The sequence below is a fragment of the Falco peregrinus genome, chromosome 4 (genome assembly GCF_023634155.1).
Source record: "Falco peregrinus isolate bFalPer1 chromosome 4, bFalPer1.pri, whole genome shotgun sequence".
NCBI lineage: Eukaryota > Metazoa > Chordata > Aves > Falconiformes > Falconidae > Falco > Falco peregrinus.
This window is the reverse complement of record NC_073724.1, coordinates 102,439,156-102,467,015: the sequence shown is the minus strand read 5'-3', so window position 1 is coordinate 102,467,015 and position 27,860 is coordinate 102,439,156. Positions and strand designations below refer to the sequence as shown.

Here is a 27,860-nt window from a genome sequence, read left to right as displayed (position 1 = left end):
CCACGTCCACAAAAAGGAACAAAGCTCATGACCAAGCAGACAGTTAAAATAACAGCCAACATCATGGGCTTTAGAAGGAGAAGATGTGGAAGTATGAGCAGCAGGTGATAAATATACTTAGTTTATTGCTGTCTTAGGGCAACAGGGGTTCAGTTCCCAGTCAGGCTTTTATAACTTGCCATGCTCAGGGCTGAGACCATGACTTAACTAACAGCTTCTGCTGAGGTGTCACCCTCAGATCAGGCCCCCGTGTAGCCCTTGCAGCAGTTCTCTCTGCCATCTCCAACTTGCATCCTCTGGGAGAGCAGATGACCCAGACAGCTGCCAGCTTCCACTGAGAGCTGCACCAAGGGGAAAAACAGGAATGCAAAGGTACAGTTGAGCAGTGAGTGGGCAGCTGAAAAACTAAGGAGACTGTAAAGGACCCCCCAAACAGGCATCAATTAAAAAAAAAAAAAAAGATGGGGTACATCTTTGTATACAGCAGGAACTGTATAAGGCCACTAATGCAAAAAAAAAAAAAGGCTGCTAGGGGAAAGCACACTGTATATGAACAAATGCTGGAAAGAAACAGCAGAAGTGGGCCAGGACCATTGCCCATCTTCCTGGGCCGGGAAGAGAGATGCTGACATGGACCTGAGGATGACCCACTGCAGCCTCCCTCCATCCCAGGCTGTGCTCGGGGCTTTATGCAGCCCCATGCTCTCTGCTGTGCTGCCTATTAGATTATTGCCAAAGGTGAAAACTGTCATAAAAGTCTCCCTAATAAATCTGTCCTAATTAAATCAGCTTGCAATTTAGTTGTGGAGACTGTACTTTCTCCACCCAGCTACTGTGGTTTTCTCAGGTATGCAAGCTGGGGACTTTAACCAAGGATGGAGCTTGTGCGACTGTAGCTGGTTCTATATCCAGACCAAGAAAAAGACTTGCAAAACTAGAAGCATGTTTTAAGTATTTTATAATTTCCCCACAAAAGGAATACAGAAGCGGAACAGGTGTTGCAGATTTTCTAAAAATACTTGTCTCCAGGGGAAATCGTTAAGATGTACCACAGAAAACATGCCTGTGGTGGGGGTCTCTGCTGCTCAGGAAGGACATAAAGAGTGGAAACGGCAAACAACAGGGGCTGGGGCGTGGAGGAGCTGGCCTGGAAGCCTAAAAAAGGGACATAATGTCTCCCATTACAGGGACCATGCTCACCACCAAGGTCCTACTTCTACCACCCTGTGACTTGTAGGTCCAAATATAAAACCCCTGTGGTATAAAAAGGCCTTCTGCCAATAACTTTGTTCTAAGGCTCACAGAGCAGTTGATCACCAATGATCTCAGCAGGCACCGAGTCAACAGATAAATACTGAGTCAGCCATAAAACGGGGAGCAGCTTGGAGCATACGAGATTAAATCGGAGAAGCCAAACATCACTGTCAACAGGGAGGATTAGGAAAAGGCTGCGTTTGGCTCTCCACTGCCAGCAGCACACGGCGCTCTCCCAGGAGGAAGGTGAGTCAGAGGAGTTACTGCCAATGGGCAGCTGGGCTGTGCCTGGGGAACCGCAGTGTTCCGCTGGGGAATGGCTGCAACAGGCCCTTGAGACATCAGCCATGATCAAGCAGGGTCCAGGTGACCAGAGACTGGTGTTTGGAACCCATCTGCTGAGCAAAGTAACAGTAGTTGCCACAAACTCAATTTGCATCTCGAAGCTGGAGTGCGAGGTTGGTAGCAATTAATCCCCATGTGTAGCTTTGAAATGGAAGATGATCTCCTCAAGCAGCTGAGAAACATCAATAATAAAGAAAAGGCTCATCAAAAGAGACTAATATGGAAACAGAGGTGGATGGCAAATGGCAAATGGACAATTCAAAGGAAGGTGTAAAAATAAGGAAAAAGAATAAAGCTAACAAAGTGCAATATATAACCATATGGCTACATAAGCTTGGAAATCACACAAAGAATCATGTATTTAAACAGGGCTGGAAAATACAAGGTCCTGCCTCCCTCACAGAGACTTCTTGTGAAAAAGTACCCAAAAAGGAAGAGTTACGAGAAGCAACCACAGTAACACAGTTCCAGTACCACCACTGAAAATACTCTCACCGTTACCAAAAGTAGGAGACAGCTATGGACTTCATGCGAAGCAAACCAGCCTTCCTATGGCAGCTGAGCTTTATTCAGTTCTGGTCTTTGTGCTTTCCTACTATAAACAAGGTGATCATGTATAATTCCAGGAGTCTCTCAGCACTGCCTTAATTAGGCAGCTTCCAAATTACCTCTGTTGTTTGTGCCATATTACTCATAATTCATGACCATGGTCATATTCAAGCCCTTCTTGTAGGATCTAACATCCAGTGATGATCACCTCTGTCTTTTAATATAGGTTTCTGAGCCTTTGATATGACCAGCTGAAGAAGGTCCTACAACTACAGACATCTTGGCAAAAGAGCCACACGCTGCTGCTGAGTATTTGTCTCATGGGGCAAGTTCTCAAGCTTTCCTCACACTGAAGTAATGCCATCAGATGGTGGCAGCTGGCAGTAACCTGCATTAGGGAAAATGAGAAAAGCAGCTGCAGGGATCATGGAACAGAGAGCCTGGCCCAGCACAGCGCTAGGGCAGATGGACCTCGCTCAGCTTTTGCAGATAAATTATCTTGGAAGCAAAAAAAATAATTTTACAGGTGAATAGGCCAAGCTTGTTAGCCTGGAAGACAGGTGAATGAGGAGGAACTGTTAACATCCATTTCTAGCTATGCAACAGGCTGTGGCCGGGCTTCCCATGAGCAGGGCTAACTGGCCTATTTAACCCTTACAACCAAAACTCCTTTGCTACAGAAACAGGGCAGCAAGCCAGGCAGGATACCGATCTGGCCTAAGACATGGAACAAAACCCAGGACTGTGGGCAAGGCTACCCACGCTGCCTATTTACTGACCTGCACTAGGACGGCCAGGAGCTGGGTGTCAGAGGGAAGTTCTCCTGTTGACATTCAAGAAACTCGGCAGGTTACAGGAGAGACGGCAGCTGAAAATCACACTTTCCTTTGCTCTGCATGTGCATGCAGACAGGACCGCCAACAGGGTGGATGTGGCAGTAATTACTTGAGGCTACAGTCAGTGACAACTGTCCGGGCAGTTGTCACAGCAGGTTTTATGGCAGTAAATGCAATGAGACGGTAGAGCAGCACTTTCCCGAGGTAGCACTCTACAGAGGAGTCTGGACTGTAATTTTTTTAAGAGGAGGTTTGAAACCAAAAGCTATATGCAGACACGGTAAGCACTGTCCACACAGTGTACTGGCCACAAACACGTGCCTCACTTTTACTGATGATTAAATATGACTGCATTAATCCCTATCTAATGGTTTTCCTTATAATAAACTATTCAGACACTAAGATTAGATTAAAACATAAACTCAGTTTATTACTTAATGAAATGTATTTTTATTTGTCACAATGTAATACCTGCACCTTGTTACAAAATTTGTATTTTTCTCTGCTGTCATATCCTTAGCTTCAATAGCTTGTGTTTTGTAAATGACAGACTAGAGAAGTATGATGTTGTCTCTTTCAGCAATTGAAGCCACAGTCAGACTTTAAAAATAGATCAGACTTCTCTAATCACCCTTTACTATGCAATGATACAGACTTTGATAGGGGGCAGATGATGTTTGTAATTAACTTTTCTTCCTAAAAAAGGAAAACCAAAAGCAAATGCAAGAAAAGTTTCAGGTTTACAGAATGGCACAATGCGACTTCATTCTACTCCACAAGCTTTTATACGATACAGATCAGGCACGGGCACAGCCCATTTATTTCAATTGCCTGGTTATGCAATTCGCTATTCCCACTATTCCGTAAGTTTGAAATGGCACAATTACATCTTTCCATTACTGCATGGGTTTGAAATGTTGTTGCTGAGTAATACCAGAAAATCTGTTTTTGTGGTCCTAAGGTGCTCTGGAATGTGGAAAGCTCCGCACTTCTTGGTCTGCCGCCCTTGTGTTATAGCGGGTAATTCCAGTAATTTGTTTTTAACTGCACGGAAATACTTTCTATATTACTACTAAGAACTCAATAGACAGATTAACTATTAACTTTTTTAAGTAGAGCCTAAAAAGAAAATACAGGCTCCACAGCAACACATCTGGGAGTAAAGCTGACCGGTAGATTTGCTATACAAGTGCTGTTGCTGGTGCATGCAGGAGCAATGCGCACGTTGTGAACTTGTCAGTGCTGCATGGAAATTCCCAAGGTGTTACTGAGGCAGCTGCTGGAGTGAAGCACAAGGCAATGGTAAACCATTTCCACTGGTAGTGCCAGTTTTAATTTATACATAAGTTGTTATTGGGCAAGAGAAGGGGGGAAAAAAGCTCCCACAAAAATAAAGATTTCTCTTTCAGAAGAACCAGTTGCATCAAGGCAGTTCCTGGGAACTCCTGGCTAAACGACCACCTCATTTCTTTAATAGTTTTAGAGTGACAGCGAGGATTTTTCAGCCTCATCACTTTCTCCCAGGGCTGCAAAAAATGCCTCCATTGTATTCCTTAGGAGTATTATCTGTTTAAGCAGACCAAGAACAAGCAACCATGGCTCCATATGGAAGGTATGTAATGTTATGATATTGGGCAAAATTAGTGCAAGACCTGATGTTAAAGTTTAAACACATCACAAATGCAAAGGAAGGTTTTCACAATGTTTTAAATTACAGAGGCTTTTTAATGGTTTTTTTTGGAAAACATCTCTGTTTGTTGTGCTGACACGGAGGTGTTGGACCCTTATGGAGGCCTTGGGCAGTACGTTAATACTGTAATAGTAGTCATCATCTAGGCTTAAGCTAAACAAATCAAACATCCATTTTAGGGCAAATTTCAGCTCTATTTTACAGAATCTTTTTAAAAAGTAAGTTCAGCTTCTGCACAAAGCTCTCCTATACCCACATGCAAGTATGGGCTCTTGACTCTTCCATGTGAGACTACATTTTACTCATAGATACAGGAAAACAAGTTTCTGGATGATTCCACATCTTATACATCCCTGATTCTCACAAACACAGGTCTGAAAACTAAGCGTCTCGAAGAAGTCTACAAAGCCCCACATTAAAATCTCCGTTTCACACTCAGGTTCCAAGAAGAAATCTCATGCATGCTAAGTGCCATTTGATTCCAACTGTCCCTCCATTTCAGTGTTTGGTGAAGGGCAATCCATCCTCACTGAAGGAACCAAAATTGTCAGAGACAGAAGGGGAAATGCTGAAGGATGTGGAACCCCATGGAGCATTACTCCGAATATACATTAAGAAAGTAAGTCACGGTGTTTTCTAGCAAACTAGAAAACAAAGCGGTTGGATGTATTTCAAAAGTCCAATTTTGTGGAAACAGTGCCTTACCAACAGCTCTCCTCAAAATTAACTCAGCTCCCACAGGAGCAGTGCAGGCTTTTCCTCACAGCCAGGAGGACACTGGACCAATTTTTGATGAGCTGTACACAAAAAAATGCTAGTCCAGCTGCATTTGTCCATGGCTTCGCTGGTAGCTGGCTTGCAGCTGGAGCCAGCTGAAACCATCCTCCAAGCGTTTCACAACCACCTATCAGTATGTGCAAACGGGAGCTTCAGAGCAAATTCAGGGGGGTCAAACGTTCAAGGTTGCCCTGTTTTGCCTCAAAAGGGCACTCAAGCACCTTTTTTCCCCAATTCTTACTAAACTACTGATACAATGGCATTCGCTATTTAAATTGCTAGTTACTTTTCTGACCTTGCGATTATAAAAGAAGCGAGAGGTCTGCGCAGCCATGGCTCTGTGCCCTATGGCATCACACGCAGCAGCGGAGGATGCAGATACCCACTCTTCCCAATGGATAGCTCTGTACGGACATAGTGGTGAGGAATCAACCTTTGCTAGTGGTTATGTTCCTAGCACGTGTTGTAAGTAGCATCTACATCTTTGTGAATATTAAGATACGCAGCTAAATCTTGTCATTTGAATATTGCTTTTGTATGATTAAATGTACACATTCAAATGAATACACCAGATTTAAGTCCTGTCTCTCTGCTATTCTTTGTTATAAAAATTTGTATTTACCATTATTTATATACAAATATTAGCTTGCTTTGGATGGTCAAATGACTCTTCCAAATTGAAGTTGTACAACAAAAGAAAAAACTCAGACCAGAGAAGAAAGTTCTACCCGAAAAATGAACTGTAAGAAATACCAGTCAATGGATAACTCTCTCTAAGCAGTATGCGCTAAGCTGCAGCACCACTGATCTCTGAATAACGTTCTAAAGCCCCCTTCTCATGGAGGGCTCCCGTCTCTGCAAGGGTACCACAGTTACACGTGGTCAAAGACCTTTTGTAACTCCATACTATGGCAATACAATCCTGACACGGAACTATATAGGCACTGGAAGCATATCTCACCTTTCTTTTGAGAAACTGAGACTAATAATGGCATCACTTTGTCTCAAAATGATTTTTTCAGTTTTTGTAACAAGCACCAGAAGCACTATCCTGCTTCCGAAATGAAGCACAGATAATTTTTTGCCCAGAAGATGGTATAGATAGGATAACACAACTTTTTAATACCAGTCCAATTAAATAATATGGCAATCATCAAATATATTTTAACTTTCTAACTATTATCACGACTGAACAGAAGAATAACTACAGAATAGGGAAAGCAAATTCACACGGTTGCTTTGCAAGCTGCAAACTACTTCCATTACACTCAGAGATTTAGGAAACAGATGCTGGACTTCCCTCAGTGAAGCAGTGAGTATTTCCCTGCATCTGCCCTTTCTTCCTTATCCTGCACCTAATAGGTGGCTTAATTTCCACTAGCATTAAATCAAAGGCTTTGGTATGAACACATTGGACTCCGCTTCCAATAAGCAGCAGTAACTAATAGTAAAGTACACATAATAAGGAAAACAGTAAATATCAAATTGGTAAAACAAAGAAAACCACAGTGCAACAAAGACAGATTTAGAAAATTCTATAGGTGCAACCTGATTAAAAATAATACAGGATTTTAAAACACACAGTTGTGTTAAAAAGAAAAAAGATCAATTATGCCAAAATATCTCATAGTTTACCATAAAACAGTTGCTTGAATATTCAAGCAACTATTGCTTCGTCTGCTTACAATCAAACAAAACAAATATTTGACCATATCTGCGGTATTTCTGCAACTCCGTATGACTGCTGGTGTTGATTTCAAAAGAGTCCTTGTAAAATACCAGGTACAGTCTATCACAAGAAGTCTATTGCACTTGAGGAAAAAACATAATGGGATAAAAGGATTATCAGAAATTTGAAGAAAATATTTAAACCAATTAATTCAACAGAATTGGGATTTGTATCTTACAAGCAGTTCAGCTCTGACAAGTTGCTGCCTGGAAGGGATTCTTCACTGTCCAATTAGCAAACCTATTAGCAGTTCTGTCTACATTGTCAGCTAGACATCCTGGAAGAAGTTAGTGATGGACTACTATGAGAAGCTGAGAACCAAGAGGGAGAAGTAAAGGAAAACAGTGAAAAGGGAGTGAGAGAGAGAGAGGAACCCTCCCCTCCTGGCAAACCCTGCTCCTGCCAGCAGCCCCGAGCAGTGGAGATGCTGCACCAGGTGAATGCAGCGTTTATCCATCACCAAGAGGGGTGGCCCCTGGGGACCAGCAACATGGGATTTTTGATGGCTCAGACTTTTCTGTAAGGAATTCTTAATATGCAAAAAGTTGTGACAATTTAATGATATTACAATAATCTGTCCAGGAAAACGCATGGAAAACCTGAATGCAGATTTATTTGCACCCATTCACACTATCCTAAATTTCATTTATGATTTAGGTTAAAAAGTCCTCTCAATGGATGTGACAATTTGAACTAATCTATATACATTCTTTGGAGTTAATTAAGCCAGAGCAACATTTCTGATGATACAAAATAGAGCAAAATAAAACAAACTTGGAATCAGGCTAATGCAGGCCGGGAGGGAGCACAGGAGGTCTCTGGTGGAACCTCTTGCTCACAGGTCAGACCAGACCACTCAGGGCTTCATCTGGCCAGGACTCAAAAACCTCCAAGGACGGAGACTGCACCATCTCTGTGGACAACCTGGGCCTCTGCCTGACTAACCTCATGGGGGAAAACAGGTCTCCTTACATCCAGAATGAAACTCTTGTGTTTCAACTTATATCCATTGTCTCCATCTTCACACCCAGCCCCAATTTAGAGGGCACAGCTCTGTCTCCTCCATGACGTGCCCACAGGCACTGGGGGCAGCTGGTAGGTCCCCCTGAAGCTGTCTCTGCTCCAGGCTGGACAAGCCCAGCTTTACCAGCCTCTGCTCACCAGACCAGTGCTCCAGCCCCAAAATCTCGGGGGCCTCCCCTACCATTTGTCCAATGTCTTTTTTGTACTGGGAGCGCCAAGCTGGGCACAGGATTCAGGCACAGTCTAACAACTGATGAGTAAAGGGGGATTAATTGTACAGGGGGGTACAGGTAAAGGGTACACGTCCCTGGGATAAGGACAGCTCATCTCATTCCTTTAGCTACCTTTTCCTAATGCTTTCCAGTTTTTGTTGCATTTACCAACTACTAGTTCTGTGTGCTTCAAATCCTAAGCAAATGTCAGCTAAAATACAATTTTGTCAAACATTTCCCCCAACTTGTAACTGTGAAACTGGGTGGGAACTGATGCTTCAAGGCGAGTTTTGCTGTATGCCAGACCCTGCAGACGAGCTGCCCACTGCACAGAAGTGCTCTGGCACTCCCCAGAGTGCTTCTCCCCCCACAGAAAGCCATTCCCTCACGTCAGGGCCCCACATCTGCAGCAGCTGGTCCCTAACACATGGACTATATGAGAGTATACATCATTTCCTGTCTATTTACTCCCACTGACTTCCAGAAATTATTATACCAAGGCACTGGCTTCTAAAGACACATTATGTAGTGCTACCACTACACAGTATCACACTGCAGCACAGAAGTTAATATTTTCCTCATTAAAATACTTTATTCATAAGCAAACACTAAAGACAGAGGCAAATATATGATGACATGATCAAGGTTTAAAATATTTCATAATAAACAGAAGCAATGCAAGCTAATTAGTTATGACAGTGTCATATGCTCATAGAAAAACAGGTCTCATCTTGAAAGCAACTGGAACCTTCTATGGCCTTGTCTGAAATACAAAAACATACATAAAATGAGGAAATCAGCCCGATAATTAATTTACTATTACTTAAGCCATCAGGAGTGAGGACTGACCTCCCCAGCTTCAGATGTCTAAATGCAGGCTGAGTGAGTCGCTGTGGCAATAAAAAGCAATAGAAGAAACTTGTCAATTTTAAGTCTATATTGGGATAAAATAGATTGATCTTACAATTTCTCCTTTCTCTCCACTGATTATAAAGCAGCACAGGACAACCTCTGCATTATGCCACCCGTCCTATGTTTCACATTCAGAGATGTGTTCTTGGCCCACCACTTGCATCAAGTGATACAATTTACCTCAGGTCTCTTCTACTGTGACTTCAGCAGAAACAAGTGGTATTGGTATGTTCAGGCAGATATTTCTGCTGCTCAGCTCAAAATGGTAACTAATTAAGTTTCAGCAACCTGTTTGTATGCTGCATGCTCTGCAAAACACAAGAACATTAGCAAAGTGACAGCTTAAAATTTCTGCATCTGTGCTGTAACTTCAGTTACATGACCAGTTAGCACAAATTCAGAAATGAAGCTCAAGCAGGCTGCATGCAATGCGCTGTTTCAAGTTACGCTTACTGCCTGCATAACAATAATGCCCCAAGGCTCCAGCTAAGATCAAAGTTCAGCTATATTACAGGGTATGTACTTTCATAATAACACTTTGTCTGCTGTGGACCAACACATGCCACTGCAGCACTTCCAGGTGTACGCTGCATCCTTATCCATGGAGGAGATGTTGTCTCCTGTAGGAAGGGCGGCAGTAAAGTATAAATGCTACATGTAAGCCACTGTATCTTTCCCGCTCGAAAAGAGGCTTTTTGTATCACTTGCTCCTTAGGGGAGCAAAGCAGCAGATACCTGGAGTCCCTTCAGTTGCAGCTGTTACATTCACTACAGCTGAGTTCTAAAGCAGTCTCTGCTTCAGATAATGTACAAAATAGACACGGCAACAGAGAGATGAACTGGCTTCCCAGGATCACTCAGATGGTCACGGAATAGCTTGGGAGAAAGCCCAGACCGATCCACTACACCATACTGTGTCCCAAATCAAAATCTCTTATTTCTCATAAGCAAGTCTTAAAATGGGGCACATATTTACACAGCAGTGCCAAAGGCCAGCACCAAACATCTGACAAGCTGGGGCAAAGCCATGGGGTAATCAAGTGCATGGTTCTTAAAGACTAAGTAGCCCTTTGGTAAGTCTTAGAGAACCAGAAGCAGGGGATGAGGAGGGAATTCCGCTCTATTTACTCACACTTAAATCATCATACAGGTACAGAAGTGCCAAAGGGAGGGAAAGGAGTAATTCTTTCCCCTACGTTGTGGAACAAATGTAAGCTGAAGTGACCCTTACTGCCGTGAGGTCTCAGCTCACTAGCCAGCGAATCTACTCTTTGCTCAACACAACCTGCTCCTATCTACCGTCAGTGCTTTCCAAGCTAACCTTGCTGCTGCAGTGATTGGCGGGTGAGGGCTTATTTTCTCCATTGACAAACAGCTGATGCCTGCCCATTTCAGATCCCTGAATAAGCAAATATTGTTCAAGCGCTGAATTCCTAAGCAAGCTGAAAAATGCATTATTTAAAACATGATTGTGTTCCAGCACTGCACAATATTGCTAAAGCTACTTAAGGCTTACACATCTAATGCATATATATATAGTAATTTGATAAATTTTAACTCAACTTTTTAGTAACTGTTTCCAGTTATTCGTGAATTACGTCACGACAAATTTGGACCAAATGTTTCATTGGTCTCTACATCTGTGCATATCATTGTTTGCACATTCAGTCTCATGTTCTGCATGACCAAAAATTTCCATTTTTTATAAAGATTTGCTCTTCATATGGTCTCTCCTGTTAGACAAAGTGCACCTCAGTCAGATATCATTTGTTTTTTCAGTTTGGCAAGACCAGTGAGACAGTCATCTCTCCATTTTCTCCTGGCATCCAAGCCTTTAGGAACAACTGGAATTTTTTCAGACATTGCCTGGAACAGAAAATTTAAGATGATTAACTCTCATGTTCTGAGTAAAAAGGTTCTCACCAGCATTGTTTTCCTGCTTTCCCTGTGTCAGACCAAGAAACCATCCACACAAACAGTAACTTAGTCAATCATAAGCAACAGGCAACTTATTCTTTACATAGGTGACTGGAAGTGAGCTAACCTCATATGAGAAGAGCGCTTCTGCTTGGAGAAGGTTGGCCTGAACGTGGCAATGAAGGCACCCACAGAAACAAGAAAGCATCAGCCTCTTCTCTCAGTTTGCCCCACAGAGTCACTGCCTAGTTTCTTTGATAATGAGCTTTTATTAAGTAGGAAGAGGCAACCTGGCCATTTACATGGCTGAAAATGCGCTCTAAACCAAATTCCTGTACGTGTTTAAAGCTCTGACCTCTCTTCTCACTCCTAATAAATGTAATGAGGGATACCATGTTTATTAAAAACATTTTGTCTTAGCATGCCAGTTATAATCAAAATGACAGGGGAAGACACATAACAAACCAAGAATTACAATTATATATATTGTTTTGTTTATTGGAATACGGGGGAGAGAAAGTACAGTACTATTTGAGGACATGAAGGTAGAAGTTGGAACAAGTCAGCAAGCGAAGATGATATTTAAACAAAATGGGGGGAGGGAGAGTACTTCTGAGTGCATAATCAAAGTTGTCTTAGGAGTGCCACTTAAATGTATCACTGAAAGGAGAAGAGGTAGTAAGCTCTGGCCAGACAGTACATTGAAACAGCTTTTCTTTCAAAGAAAAAAAGGTGTTTTCAGAGTGCAGGCAGAGTTCACAAGGTCATCTTTGCCAAAATATCACCTGAGGTCTTAGGTTTAAAAGGCAAGTGTTGAGAAACTGGGTAAAACCTGGACCTGCTACCAATGACTGGCAAGCTGCAGTCACTCCATAAAAAAAATCAGGGAGAGGGACAGAGGAGTAAGATAAGAAACGTTTAATGTTTTACTCTTAGGAGGAGATTCTTGCAAGCCCATCTTTGGCATTGAAGACTGAAGATGATAAAGAGACACAGAACCAGATGCTGAAGTGGAATCCAGCTTTCTCTGAAGAAACCTGAACCGTTTCATATAAATTAAAAGCTTCTGATTGTGAATAACTCCACAATTATTATTTATTCTTATTATAAGTAGTCTATGTTATTTAAGAGTAAAAGAATCTCTTTCCTTTTTAGGATAGTTGATGTTGAAATTGTATTAACATAAATAGGAACAACAATGCTATCTTCCAGACAGACTGCCTCCGAATTCGGAATTAATCTCTGACAGATGATCAGGAATGATGCAACACATACATGTGTTCTTTAGTGAATCAGTAAAAAAGGCAGAGTAAAAAAAAAAAGTAAAAAAGTAAAAAAACTATGAAAAGGCAGAGTTAGGAAATTACAATACTTCAGTTAATTCCTACGGTCATACAAAATAGCCTACATAGGGAGTATAAACAAATTGTGGGCTTTGAAGTGTTAATAGACGAACTAGGTCACAATTCAGCATAGCACTTAAACACATCTTATTTTTAAAATATGCAAGTAACCTTACCAGGCTGCTCACATGCTTAACTTAAACATGTATTTGCATGCATTACAGACTGGAGTTCTAGTTTGTAAAGTATACAAAGGGAGGGAAAGGGAGGGAAAGGGAGGGAAAGGGAGGGAAAGGGAGGGAAAGGGAGGGAAAGGGAGGGAAAGGGAGGGAAAGGGAGGGAAAGGGAGGGAAAGGGAGGGAAAGGGAGGGAAAGGGAGGGAAAGGGAGGGAAAGGGAGGGAAAGGGAGGGAAAGGGAGGGAAAGGGAGGGAAAGGGAGGGAAAGGGAGGGAAAGGGAGGGAAAGGGAGGGAAAGGGAGGGAAAGGGAGGGAAAGGGAGGGAAAGGGAGGGAAAGGGAGGGAAAGGGAGGGAAAGGGAGGGAAAGGGAGGGAAAGGGAGGGAAAGGGAGGGAAAGGGAGGGAAAGGGAGGAAAGGGAGGGAAAGGGAGGGAAAGGGAGGAAAAGGGAGGAAAAGGGAGGAAAAGGGAGGAAAAGGGAGGAAAAGGGAGGAAAAGGGAGGAAAAGGGAGGAAAAGGGAGGAAAAGGGAGGAAAAGGGAGGAAAAGGGAGGAAAAGGGAGGAAAAGGGAGGAAAAGGGAGGAAAAGGGAGGAAAAGGGAGGAAAAGGGAGGAAAAGGGAGGAAAAGGGAGGAAAAGGGAGGAAAAGGGAGGAAAAGGGAGGAAAAGGGAGGAAAAGGGAGGAAAAGGGAGGAAAAGGGAGGAAAAGGGAGGAAAAGGGAGGAAAAGGGAGGAAAAGGGAGGAAAAGGGAGGAAAAGGGAGGAAAAGGGAGGAAAAGGGAGGAAAAGGGAGGAAAAGGGAGGAAAAGGGAGGAAAAGGGAGGAAAAGGGAGGAAAAGGGAGGAAAAGGGAGGAAAAGGGAGGAAAAGGGAGGAAAAGGGAGGAAAAGGGAGGAAAAGGGAGGAAAAGGGAGGAAAAGGGAGGAAAAGGGAGGAAAAGGGAGGAAAAGGGAGGAAAAGGGAGGAAAAGGGAGGAAAAGGGAGGAAAAGGGAGGAAAAGGGAGGAAAAGGGAGGAAAAGGGAGGAAAAGGGAGGAAAAGGGAGGAAAAGGGAGGAAAAGGGAGGAAAAGGGAGGAAAAGGGAGGAAAAGGGAGGAAAAGGGAGGAAAAGGGAGGAAAAGGGAGGAAAAGGGAGGAAAAGGGAGGAAAAGGGAGGAAAAGGGAGGAAAAGGGAGGAAAAAAGCTACAGGGTTTATGCAGGGAGGTGGAGTAGGAAGAAGACACAGGAAGAAAAGTCATGTAGGAAAGGAAGCTTGCAGCTGTGCAGCTGTAGAGGACACAAGACAGAAGTGGTAAGAAACTGTGTGGAGGATTTAATGTCAATAACCCATAGTTGTTAGCAGTTGACTCCTCTGTCTAGTAATAATGTTACTCAGCTGCTAGATCACTTTCCCCTGCTGTATGTCAAAGCGCTTTTAAAAGGGACTTACACGCCTTCTGTACTCATCTTTTAATGTGAAATACACATTCACACAAACCGCACAGACTACAGATACCTCTAGCAGTAAACTGAAATGGTAAAAATGTTTAAAATAAAAGCTAATGTTCTTTGTTCTGAATGGCGCTGCATTTATCAACTCTATTTACCTGATTGATTTTCTGCACAATTTCACCTGAAAATTCTGGAACTGGTCCAAAGGTGTTCAGAACAAGTCTCATACCTTCACGGTATCTTTCGCAGTAATTTGATATACCTAAAAATAAGAGGGGAAAATTACATTTCAACAGAAATTCCTACTTAAGTTCAATAAGGCTGCCTGTGCTTAAGCACTGTCTTAAATCAGAATTACAAAAAGAAAGTAAGCGTGCTCTTATGCTTAAGACACCTAATTGTCATCAAGGAAAAATGGATTCTATCCACCACATTTCTGTTAGGGTTCATGGAAAAATTATTTAGGACATGCCTTCATTGCAACTAATGTTATATATCAGGAGGCAATGCTGTGAGGGATGTAGTACACACAACCATGGATACACTTGTGCTTTGTTACTTGAGACCAGAAAGCATCCCCAGCCAGTGTCCGCAGAGAGAGTGCTCTCACCCCTCCTCTCCTCCTGTTCAGTATGTGTCATATCAGCTGAAGCATTCCTGTTATTGTTTTTTTTATTGACCTGGAGTGTATCAAGAGCAACGTGGTTCAGGGGGAAAGGGTCAAAGTCATGGAGATGCAGGTGGCCTCCAGTGAAGAAGAAAGGCTTAAGGAGGAACAGATGGATCTTGCACATCAACACCTTGTATTGCAACTGGGATTAGCAACAGGGATTTGGCTTCTGTGACCACAGGACCTTCTGTGACAGCTGAGCACTGCTAGGGGGAGATGGGATTCACCTGACGAAGTGGAGGGAAAGCATTTTTGCCAAAAATTCCATGAGAATTCCAAAGTTCCATGAGAAAAGCTTTACATTAAGGAACACTGGAAAAGTGAGACTACAACCTGTAGTTAAGTGAGGAAGGGGTATATAAGGATGGAAAGAAAAGAGTGCAGGGAAACAAGATAAATCTCAAGGAAGTATAAAAAAAGGCAGGAGTCCACCTCTAGTGTATGTGCACAGATGCATGCAGCCTGGGAAACCAGGGGAAATAAGAGCTCCTTGTGCAGTCACATTGCTACAACATCGCTGGAGCAACTTAGGTGTGGTAGAATGGCTCACACAACAGGAGCGCTGCAATGGACAGATACACGCTTCAGGAAAGACAAGGAGGAAATATAAGGAGGGGGTATGCTATCTCTACCAAGGACCAGCTCAGATGTATGGAGCTATTCTATGGGATGAGTGACTGACTGAGTGAGAGCCTGTGGGTCAGCATCAGTGGGCAGGCCAGTAAAGGACAGCATCCTCCAAGGGATCCAACAGTCCATCCTGATACTCAGGAAGACAAGTAAACGTTTCAAGATATTGGGCTGGATGAGCTCCAATGCAAAAAGGCAGCACACAGGAGGCAGAAGCAGGGACAGACTATGAAGGAGAAATTTAAAGACACTGCCTAGGCATGTAGGGATGGTGTCAGGAAAGCCAAAGCTCAGCTCCAGCTGAGACTTGCAAGACCGCCATGGGCAACACAAAGGACTTCTACTGTTACATTAGTAATAGAAGGCTGAACAAATAAAAAAAGCGTGGGCTTGTTGCTGAAATGGGTGGCTGATTTAGCGATAAGAGAATCAGGTAAAGTGGAGTTACTCATTGACTTCTTTGCTTCAGTCTTCATTGACAAGGTCTCCTATGCCTCTGTGCTTAGAGGCAGAGTTCAAGGAGGAGAAGAGCTATCAGCAGATGATGACCTAGTCAGTGACTATCTGCAAGAACTCAGCCCCACCTGAGACCATGGGATAAGAGAGACTGTATCCAAGGATAGAAGAAATGGCTCATGCCCTTGCAAGACTGCTATCAGATTTTAAAAATCATGCCATTCAATGCATCAGTGTCATCACTTGAAATCCCCAGATGGATGAAAGCGAATATTGCACCCATCTTCAGAGAAGATCAAAAGAACAATCCGGGGTACTACAGGCCAATCAATCTCACTTCTGTCCTTGAAAAAAATCAAGAAGCAAGTCCTCTTGAAACAAATTCTTGGGCACAGGAATAAGAAGAAAGTGATTGTGACAGTCAGCATGTTGTCACCAATAGGTATACCACAGTGTAAATCATGTCTGACTGACCTTGTTGCCTTCTGTGATAAAATCATTTGATTAGTGCAAATATAAAAGTAGTAGGTACCACTTACCTCAACTTTAGAAGGGCATTTGACACTGTCCCATGAAATTCTTGTATCAAAGTTAGGACATTAGGGTCTACATGCCTGGACAACTAGATGGACAAAAAACTGGATTGGATCCTCAGAGCTCAGAGGTAGTGGTTAATGGGTTGTACTCTACCCGGAGACCAGTAAAAGTGGACTATTGCAGAAATCTATCCTGAGACCTGTACGGCTTAAGGGCATTTGCTCATAAAGTTTGTGAATGACACCAAATTGGGTGGGAATGGGAGGTGGACAGGGATGGATCGTTGATACATTGGAAGGCAGGGCTGCCCTTAGACAGGCTGGAGGAAGGAGTGAACATAAAAGCCTTAAAAAATTTAACAAGGACAAACGCAAGATCCTGCATCTCAGATGGAAGAGCTCCTTGCAACAAAACAGGCTTGTGAAACCCAAGAACTCCTGGTTGTGGTAGGCAGCAAGCCGAAGGTGAATGAACAGTGTACCCTGGCAGCAAAGAAGGACACCACCACCCTTGGCTGCATTAACAGCACAGCCAGTAGACTGAAGGAAGCGATCAACCCCCTTCACTCTGCTCTCATTAGTCTGCATCCAGACCACTGCATTCAGTTTGGGATTCCCCAATACAAGAAAGATATTGGCAAACTGGAGCAACTTCAGCAGAGGTCACCAAAATGTAGGGTCTGCAGCACTTGCCCTGTGAGGAGGAGCTGGGCTTGTTCAGCCTGAAAGCAGAGAGGGCTTTGGGGGGGCCCTAACAGCAGCTCTCCAGTCCCCATGGGGAAGTCAATGAGCAGATGGAGCCAGGCTCTTTACTGTTGTTTCATGGTAGGAGGAAAAGAGACAACAGGCGTGATTTTAAATAAGAGGTTCAGACTGGATACTCAAGCGCTGGCACAGGCTGCCCACAGAAGCTGCACAGCCTCCATCTCTGCAGGTTTTCAAGACCGGATGAAACCCTTGGTCTGACCTTAGAGCTGACCCTGCTGTGAACATCTTAAAACACATGTAGTCAGAGAACCTGAAAACCCGCTAACTGGTAATAATGGGTAAAGTGGCAGTCAAGTAGATCTTGGCTGAATTAGGGAAAAGTCCAACTTCCATCATCTCCAGTAAGAATCTCAAAAAAATTACTCTTGAGGCACTACAAAGGAACTGGAATGATAAATGCACCCAAAAGATAAATTGGTCATTTAGCCAGACATATACATCAAGTAGACTTTTTAGTGCTATTAACTACAACATAATTGAGAAATGGTACTCTTTCCCACTGTACATCAATCAAGAAGCCATAAGCTGCACCACAACAGTAAATGAGCAACACTTGTCCGGCAGACAGTAACTTGACACATGTAATAATGTTATTATCCCAATGAACACCCTAGACCTGAGAAGGGAAGTTCTGGATATCTGCTAAAAGCTTGGACAACCTTCCTTTTGTGAGAACCATAAAGACTGAAGAATCTCCATCCTTAAGTCTCTTCTTACTAGTTAATTATCACAGCAAAGAGGAGAAAGATACAGAAGACAAAGACAAGCAGTTGTGGTCAACAACTCTGAGAAGCATGAACCTGAACTGCTCATGGTCTTTCCAACCACGAAATGCAAGAAACGTAAGTAGGGTGGCCTGACTACCACACAAAAGAATGCCTCTCAGATCAAGAGTCATTAAGCAGCCTCTTTCTTGAACAGCTTGTAGACAGTTCCCTGGAATGCAATACTGTGTGATATCAATACCATAGAAGTCACACCTGCCTAACCCTGAATGGTTGAGGTTGAAAGGTGGATGAATGAATGGAAACCTCTGACTACTGGCAACTATGAATCATGAACTATAACACTTACCCTGCTCAACATGCCTGAAATCGCTGAAGCATAGGTTTTCCAAAAGACCTCTGAGGTCAGGAAGAGTACAGAGAACACTTTTTCTGCACCAAAGACAGAAGGACTTTCAAAGAACAAATGCTCAAGGAAGTATTAAATTTCCTTTAAGAAATCAGGACCCTGATGGCATGATGGCCATCAGGCGAACAACAGAAAGGACAAAATGGGAGAACATGTCCATTGTATGAGAGCAGCACGGAGAGATTTGAGAATATTCAACTCTTAAAAAACGGACTAGAAGCATTCTCCAGTATCAGAAGGAAGGAGGCTCCAAGAAAAACAGAAGCCTTGTTAAGTAGCTTGAACCTAATATTTGGTGTCAAGAGTGTGCCAATCAGCATTTAGTCAGCCTGTTTCCTTGTGCTACCTACTCACGGAGCATATCTGTTCCTAGAACACACTCTGGCACGTTCTGGCATCCAACACAAAAAGACAGATCACAGCTGGTCATACAGGTATATTGGTGCTCTAATTATACAGAAATCTAGTATTTTGCTCAATTTTCTTGATTGACACACAGCCGAAACCTTCAAATTGCCTAGTGGGCTCCAAATCATCGCTGGCAGGAAGTGAGAATCAGGAAGAGCAGCATTAGTGTGGGATGTGCAACAGGCTGCGATATGATTCTATCTCTTCACTGAGGGAATAAGCAGAGCCCATCCGCCTCCGTAAACACTCTGGAGGGGACCACTGGTTATCAGGGTTCACTGACCATACCCTGTTATTAGCGTAAGTGCTTGCCTGTTGCATCTTAACAGCTGGGCTCAGACTTTGACACCTGAAGCTAACCAAGATCAACCTATAGGGGATATGCTATCCACATAAGCAATCTCAGTAACCTAAGACAATTCTGGATGGGATTCATCCACAAACCACAAGATGATGATTTTTACTTTACTCACATGAGTTTTTTTCTTCTAACAGTGAGGAGTCCGAGCAAAAAGTCTGCCTCCACATTATGCAACATCACAGAAAGTTCCCAGATGTAAAAGCAGAAATGACTGGGGTTGAAGAGTGCAGAACTACGTGAACTTGGGTACACTTTGCTAACTCACAGCTGCTGACAGCAGCTGTTGCCAGCTGGACGCTCACAAAATCAAAAATGTCAATTCAGTCAAATATGGCAATCCAAGCAAATCCACATGAGTAACTGGCATGAGAAGGAATGGCAAACAGGGCTGTGTCAGCTACCAGTCATTCTGGTGCTTTTCCAGCTGACACACATCTCTGACATCTAGACGAGTGTGGTGACACAAGTCAAGATGGACTCAAAACACTGTATCAGCATGGCTGGGTTCAGACAAAATGGCCAAAACAGCACTTTATTGTTTTTTACATATTGCTTATATACCTTAGATAGTACATGTGTCAGATGCTGATAGGCTTTGTCATCTTCTTGCTTGCTATTTGCTTTTGCTGTAGGTGCCCGTATGCTGCGGTTCAAGTTCTGGGTTTTCACATCCTGTTTACATGCTTGACATTTTTGTGGCTGTCTTAAAGGTACAAGGCTAAGTCTTTAAATTCAACTAACTCATCTGCAGACCTGCTGCAGACCCCAACAGACGAGTGCCAAATAGTCTGGGTTTAGTACTTTTCCAAAAATCAAGGGGAACCTCTCAACCACCTGGTAAGCTTGTGTAATAGTACCATGAATCTGAGTAGTTTTGGTTCTGGTACAGTCAGGAGAAGGTAGAAGAGAAGACTGTGCACCAGAAATCTTTTTCACGAGCCTCAGTCTAAAGAGATAACATTAGTATCTTGGGAAAGCTAAATGCTTGGATGTGGCTGATCCATTTACCTGGTGAATGTGAACTCTTGAGCTGGAGATGGCCTTCAAAGCTCACTCAGAAGCTAGCCCTGGAAATCGAGCCCCTACTGGTAGCTCCGCTACAGCCTGAATGAATCAGAACAATTTCTAGGTGGGTGTAGCTCACCAATGCAACAGAGATGCACCAAATGTAGGCTGCGTAATACAATTCACTCACTGCACGCAGCGCATGAATGAAAAGAAGCCTTACGCAAAGCCAGCAAAATAGGGAAAGATAAACCAAAGACGAGTTATTGGTCTAGAAAAGAACAGCAGCATTAGTATAGTTGATCTCAGCATTGTGGCTGGAAAGGCAATATGCAGGCATATATGCTGCATACCAAGCTGCGGGTGGACACTGCAAAATCTTTTGAGTCTCAAGGGAATGAAATACACCAAAAGTTAGAATATACACATGGTCTCATTCGAAGATTAAAAAAATAATTTCAAAACCACTAACTCAAGACAGCACACCCAATGTGAAATGTCAGTGGAGACAAGTGCAATCTTTAACTTGGTTTCAGTAATCAAGATCAACCCTATGCTGCCAGCTTCAAGAAGGCACTTGAGCAATGGGAAACACTGCTAGAAAAATCACTTTGCTTTTCAACCGCAAACCCAAAATTGGCAAATATTTGACTCCAGGCCTTTAGATTTAGGAATCCTTTGGTTCAAAGGTCAGGGCTATTGCAAAGATGGATGAGAAGCGCGCCTGACTAGAGCCTAGGGACAAGATGGAAAACAAATACGACAGAATCCCTTTAACTTTAATCCTTGTTGATACTGCCCAGGGAGCAGCATAAGCAGGAAGAATTAGCATCTGTAAACAGTGTGAGACAGACAGGGAGCACCTGGGAGCTGGATAAACAGGAATAAGATGGCAAATGGGGCTGTTAAAAAAAAAAAAAAAAAATCAACATCTCTCCTTGCATCCAGTTGCTGTGCCCCACTATCTCCAGCTGGAGAAAACGAATGATGCAAGATGCATCTGGGACAGAGGGGAATCAACTCACAGTCCAGGAATGACTATAGCTTCCTCTTGTCTATGTGGTTTGTTGGCCCCCTGTCTAAACCTCCACCTTCCTTGTACACTTACCTCTTTAATGTTGGAGGAAAGGGGCTGTGGGAGAAGGCAGATGTTGCAGCAGGCACTTGAGAACCATGAACACAGAACAGGAACACCTCCAGGGAAGGCAGAAGTTCCCTGAATCTTCCTTTCATCATGTGTTTACAACTATACGCTCTATCTTCCTTAAAACTCCCAAACCCACCGAGCATTTCTGACTTGTACAGTATAGTTACAGAAACATGTTATCACAAGCTAGACAAAGGCATTGATAACAGCTCTTCAGCTGCCCCTATGTATCTAGGAAATACAAGGCTCCTTATACCACCAACAAAGGAAGAATAAGCTGCTGCTTATTTAGCTTCAATGAAAGCCCAGGCAGTTTCCAAAATAGCTAACGAACAAGAATTTGTTCACATAACCACACTTCAGGTTTGCAGGTCCTTACCTGAAGGATTTGCACTGGTGTGGTGCAAACAAAGGTATGTGAAATGCCTGCAGCTGCACCATCAAGATGAACAGGGCACTGACAAGGAAAAGGAACTGTGGACAGGTAGTTAGTTTAGAAGCATACATAAAATGCTTCACTGCTCTGAGAAGACCTCTTCACAAATGAGGTTCATGAACATTAAGGTGATGGGAGTAGTAGGAAAAAAGAAAACATTACACTATAAAATGTAGTATGTTCGTGCATTACAGTATGTAAGCATCTTCAAGTATCTTAGTTTTTTCTATGCTAAGCCTCATTTCTCCCTCTTCATTAGAAAGACAACAGGCATGAGGGCTGAAGGATGCAAGCAAGCAAACTTGGTAAACCAGTCTGGCAAGGACACTACACACAGGGCAAAACAAGAAAGGCACCAAGACATTTGTGAGAGAAAACGAGAGGAGCAAGCGTTACTGGCAAGGACACGGAACATGCCAAAGACAAGGTGCCTCAAGGTACTGAGTATTACTGTGATGACTTTGAAATTGATGAGCAGCATAATAAGATACTGTAATGACTAAAAAGAGCAGGCGAAATGGTCAAGCCACTGATGTAATAGCATCAACAATTTGAAAAGATTGGGGTGGGGTTGATTTTAACAGGTAAAAATCTAAGAAAAAGTTGCCCTTAGTAAGACTGAAGATGAGTGTGGATGAGAACAGAAAAGAAGTAGCATATTTCAGGAACATCGTGGAGGAATCTGTCATGGTTAGGTAATGCTCAGAGAACAAAAAGCCCCAACCACTTTGTTTTGCTGATAGAGAGATTACATTTCTAGACATTACAGCTCCAAGAAAAACTTTCTAAATGTAATCCTGTCTTCATCAAGGGTGTTTCTGAACACCGATGCATGTTCTTAGTTAGGGTGTGAGTTTACAGGACTCTTGCTACTCCACATTAATTCCCATATCAATTCACTTAGACTGTAGTTGCATGAATACTTTCAGCTATCCTAAGACACTGGTAGCACCAAAAAAAGCTTTACTCTGGCTGTCCCTGTGTTACCATATCAACAGCAATGCAGAAATATTTGTGCAGGACTGCTGTGAGCTGGATCAAGGAATTAAACTGAGTTAATATGAACCACTTCTTTTGTTAGATCAGTAATTCCCCATAAACATTCTTTCGTCAGTGCAAAGAAGGATGCAGCAAGTTGTGTTCTTCAGGACACATCTATAATGACTTGTGCAATAAAGCATTAAGAATTCCTGTGCCAAGCCAGGAGGGTGGAGAGAACTACTTTACACCTCAGAGTCTACAGAAGAAAACTGGTGCACAGCAGCCAGTATGCTGAAAAATTCACACCTTTGCTTAATGTACACAAGCTTTTTCATATAGAAAAGCCCGGCAGCTGCATAGAGGCAAAAAGCAGTTTTGGAAGGACTATAAACTGCTGTCTTCAGCCTACTAGGAAATGAATTGAATGTGTGTAAACACGTATGAAATGACTGGTGGTTTCATAAAAAAGAGTTTTTTTATCATTATGTACCACTATGATATTTCATCTTGGTAGTACTCTCTTACAATATTCCTGAATTGAGATATTTTATTATCATAGAATGGTTTGGGTTGGAAGGGACCTTAAAGATCATCTAGTTCCAATCCCATTGCCATGGGCAGAGACATACCCTAAAACGTAACACATGAGTTGGAGAGAAATGGAGGCAATCTCTGCTTGCTGAGATTTTACTACCTTAACTTAGAGATTCTCACACCTTCTGCATACTAGCTTGTGGTACAAAAGCTCCTGAACTGGGTTAAAGCAGCAGCCATAGCAATGACAATAATCTCTGCTTTTGAACCAGCCAGCATGCCTGCTTACAGTAATTGTTAAAAACCATGCTTGGCTTTGTTTTGCCTAGCCAGACAAGAAAAATTTCCTTCCTTTTGAACTATGGTTTATGATTCTCCCCCTCTTTCCTTTTCATGCTTTGTGCTTTTCATATAGCACAACCAGTTTGCTCCCATCATCCAAAAGCATTTCATCTGGCAGGTGCTTCTAAGACGAGCAAGCATTCCCACTTCCAGTAAGAAAAAGACAATTTTGACTTTGAACAAAGACTCATTCCTAGCTTACCGGACATTTGCACTTGTACTGTAGGGACCATACATCAGCCCCAACTTCCACCCAACTCCTGTAGACACCTGTACAAATATCACAGTGAGTGACAAGTAGAATACGATCCTGGAATCGTGATTTTATAAATCCAGGAGACAAAAATAAATAAATGAATAAATAAATAAATCCTTCAGCCTCCCCAGTCCAACTCTTCTGCTAATATTAGCAGTTTAGATTAGGATTAAACTTCAATTACAGCTCACTAAATAACCCACTAATAAAAGTAACTAATCTAAGACAGCCAGTTGTGAAATACATATGACGAATTTTTGCTGCAAACATGTAAAACACAGTGTATGATAGTCTAGCCTCTGGTTTTACAGATTATTTTTTGCAAGGGCTTAAAAGGAGCTGACAGTTCAAGAAATGAGATTCGGGAGATACAATCTTACTGAGGCTGGATCATCTTCAGTACATTCATAGATAGCCAGGTACATGTACAAGAGGGACATTGTTTCTGCTAACATAATCCCACGATAAGTAAACAGGTAAAATAACTAGTGAAGTCTATCGATGTTCCTTATAAAAGGCTTAACATCATTTGTTGTAATGCTGCCATGTGAAATCATAAGATGACTCAAAAACCACAACTTACTGAAACCAAAATCAACATTAATTTTATTTACTGAAACTAACAATCAACAATATTATGAAAATTAGATATGCTTCCCCCCCCCCAAAATGGTCTCCTTCCTGCCTGTTGCAATTCAATTCTCAAACTGCTGTTGCTGCTTCTGCTCCTTTTAGTGACTTGATGCTGTCATTTTATTTCATGCTCAAGGCTGTTGGCTCACTGCCATATATTCAAAATTCCTAATATTCATACATGGATTAACTGGCAATCTAAAGTGGCCTGGATAATAGCTTTTGATAGGACCATTTATGAACATGGAAGAAAGGATGTAAGAACTGCACTAACATGGGGGAAATCTGGCATTAGCACATAGGAAGTTCACAGCAGGATCTGATGCACACATCCCACAGGGAAAGAAATAACACTGATCTTTGATTGGATTGAATTCGAATTTTATCTAATTGGAATAATAATCTTTATTCAAAACCAAACAAAAATAGCATACCACCCTTACAAAAAAAAAAAAAAAAAAAAAGAAAAAGACCGACTTCTCCATCTTTCAGGATCTCCCAGAAGTAACACTTCTCTCACAAGCTTCCTGCATCCCTACCGTCCTTCCACAATGATTAACAGAGAGTTTAAGACTGTGGGTAATTAAGATCTTATGGCTGTAAATAAAGGCAGCTGCTGTAAAGTTGGTGAAGCTGCTAGACAGGCTAACAAACAGGACAGAGGGGGGTTCTTATGTCTACCTCCCTTTCCTTCCACTGATAAAAAACAGTACAATGCATCAGAGAGGGTTGTCATAGAACCATCAAATCATTTAGTTTGGAAAGACCTTTAAGCCCATCAAGTCCAACCGTTAACCTAGCACTGCCAAGTCCACCACTCAACCATGTCCCTAAGCAGGATGTCTACATGTCTGTTAAATGCCTGCAGGGATGGCGATTCCACCACTTCCCTGGGCAGCCTGTTCCAACGCTTGACAACCCTTTCAGTCAAGAATTTTTTCCTAATACCCAACCTAAACCTCCCCTGGTGCAACTTAAGGCCAGTTTCCTCTTGTCCTGTTGCTTGTTACTTGGGAGCAGAGACCAGCCCCCACCTTATCACAAACTCCTTTCAGGCAGCTGTAGAGAATGATAAGGTCTCCCCTCAGCCTCCTTTTCTCCAGGCTCAATAACCGCAGTCCCCTCAGCTGCTCCTCATATGACCCTTCCCTGGACACGCTCCAGCCCCTCGACGTCCCTCCTGCAGCGAGGGGCCCGACACTGAACCCAGGGTTCGAGGTGCGGCCTCACCAGTGCCCGGTACAGGGGGCGGTCACTGCCCTGGCCCTGCTGGCCACACTGTTTCTGACACCAGCCAGGACGCTGCTGGCCCCTTGGCCACCTGGGCACACTGGGGGCTCGTGCCCAGCCGGCTGTCAGCCAGCACCCCCAGGCCCTTTCCCACCGGGCAGTTCCCAGCCCCCTGCCCCAGCCTGTAGCGCTGCCTGGGGCTGGTGTGACCCACGGGCAGGGCCCGGCACTGAGCCTGGTTGAACCTCACACCACTGGCCTCGGCCCATCGGCCCAGCCTGCCCAGACCCCTCTGCAGAGCCTCCTGCCCTCCAGCAGACCAACACTCCCACCCAACCTGGTGTCATCTGCAAACTCACTGAGGGTGCACTTGATCCCCTCATCCAGATGGCTGATAAAAGATACTAAACAGGACTGGCCCCAGTACTGAGCCCTGGGGAACACCACTTGTGACCGGCCACCAGCTGGATGTAACTCTATTCAGCACAACTCTTCAGGCTCAGCCATCCAGCCAGCTTTTTACCCAGTGTAAAATGCACCCGTCCAAGCCATGAGCAGCCAGTTTCTCCAGGAGAATGCTGTGGGAGACAGTGTCAAAGCCTTTACTAAGGTCCAGGCAGACAAATCCACAGCCTTTCCCTCATCCACTAAGTGGGTCACCTTGTCATAGAAGGAGATCAGGTTAGTCAAGGAAATCCTGGGCAATCCAGAGGAGGTCCATACTACTCCATATTATGTGAAGCAATACTGGGCAACCAAATTTTGGAACTGTGGACATAATATGGAACTGTGAACATAAGCCATCATGTGTGCCGACATCAGCAACTTTGATTAAACTGTCTCTGATGAAAGCGACAGCTTGAGTCAGCCTGCCAGCACAAAAACAGGAGCAGCTCTAGACTCAGAGACACGCATCTGCAAAATTAGGAGTGAAGCAATACTTTTCATGATCCAAGTTACTAAACAAGCCAGCGAGGTGCTTTTGTGTAAGTGGCCCAATCCACAAGTAATTATGTTATTTTAGGGTTATTTTAAATTGAGAACATTATATAATGTTCAAATAGCTCTACAGGTATATTTTTGGTTTTGTATTTTGCAAGCCTACCACAAGACTACTCTTCCAGTTTATCAGTCGCTTGGATTATATTTCAAAATTTTTCTTCCTCTGATCTGGAATACTACAATTCCTAACAGAAGGTAACATTAAATCTAGAAGCTGGATAATTTCTGCCATGAATAAGCAACCTGCCAGCTGCACATATTACCTAAAACTGGTGTAAGATGGGAAATTTCAGAAATGTTTTTGTAACAATGACTACTTCTTGATGGGAGGAAGGAAGTTAAGCTGGATCATGACAGAATACATACCAAGGAGTACTCCAGAAAGAGCATCAAACCCATCCCAGATGACTTACATAATTACATTCATCTCAAGCAAACATTGTTTTAGAATTAAGGAGTCTAAAACATGGATTAAAAAAAGAAAAAAAAAAGATTAACAAGTCGATTTGATCTCTAAAATAAATTAAACATCATTTGGTATTACCAAGCATCTTGTTTCAGTTTTATGTTTTAGTAGAGGCAGTTCAGCAAGTTACTCTGACAGAAGACTCTGCATAGACGGTTCCTGCAGAGGATGCATGGCAGCTTGGCAGAGAGGTAAAGGCAGGACTGGACAATCCTGGGCTGCAAGACTCCATGTAGATTGCTCTGCTTAAGGCTAGTACTACATGCACCTGTTCTGTTCTATGTAAAGAATGCATATAGTTTATATTGACCAAGTCTAAAATTACTAGAGAGGACTGCAAACTGCATATAGTTTATATTGACCAAGTCTAAAATTACTAGAGAGGACTGCAAACTGCCAGATGTTAGTAGATGAGATGAGGGAAACTTTTAGGAAGGTGCCCCTATTTAGAGGATGGATGTTGTTTACCTAACAATGGGCAAAAGCAAACACTTTTTAACATGTCATTTACTGATATTACGACCAAACTCACAAGCTGAAAGACTCTGATGGAAGATCCACAATTCCACATTCATGTCAAAATTGTTTAGTCAGCCTTAAAAGACATAAGTTTCTGCCAAGTAACTAACCAACAAGTAGACATAAAATAACACTTCTAACTTTGCACTGATAT

At 42.9% G+C, this 27,860-nt stretch overlaps 1 protein-coding gene across 3 annotated transcripts in view; it reads right to left on the bottom strand.

Moving 5' to 3' along the window:
• Positions 1 to 8,981: 8,981 nt before the first annotated feature.
• CRYL1 (crystallin lambda 1) overlaps positions 8,982 to 27,860 on the bottom strand; it is a 62,052-nt gene continuing 43,173 nt past the window's right edge. For all 3 annotated transcript variants that reach the window (XM_027789097.2, XM_027789092.2, XM_013300687.3), the window contains 2 exons: positions 14,348 to 14,454; positions 8,982 to 11,193 (listed from right to left, as the gene is read on the bottom strand). In XM_027789097.2, the coding sequence (XP_027644898.1) occupies positions 11,080 to 11,193; positions 14,348 to 14,454 (221 nt within the window). In that variant the 3' untranslated portion in view covers positions 8,982 to 11,079. The remainder of the gene's footprint in view (positions 11,194 to 14,347; positions 14,455 to 27,860) is intronic.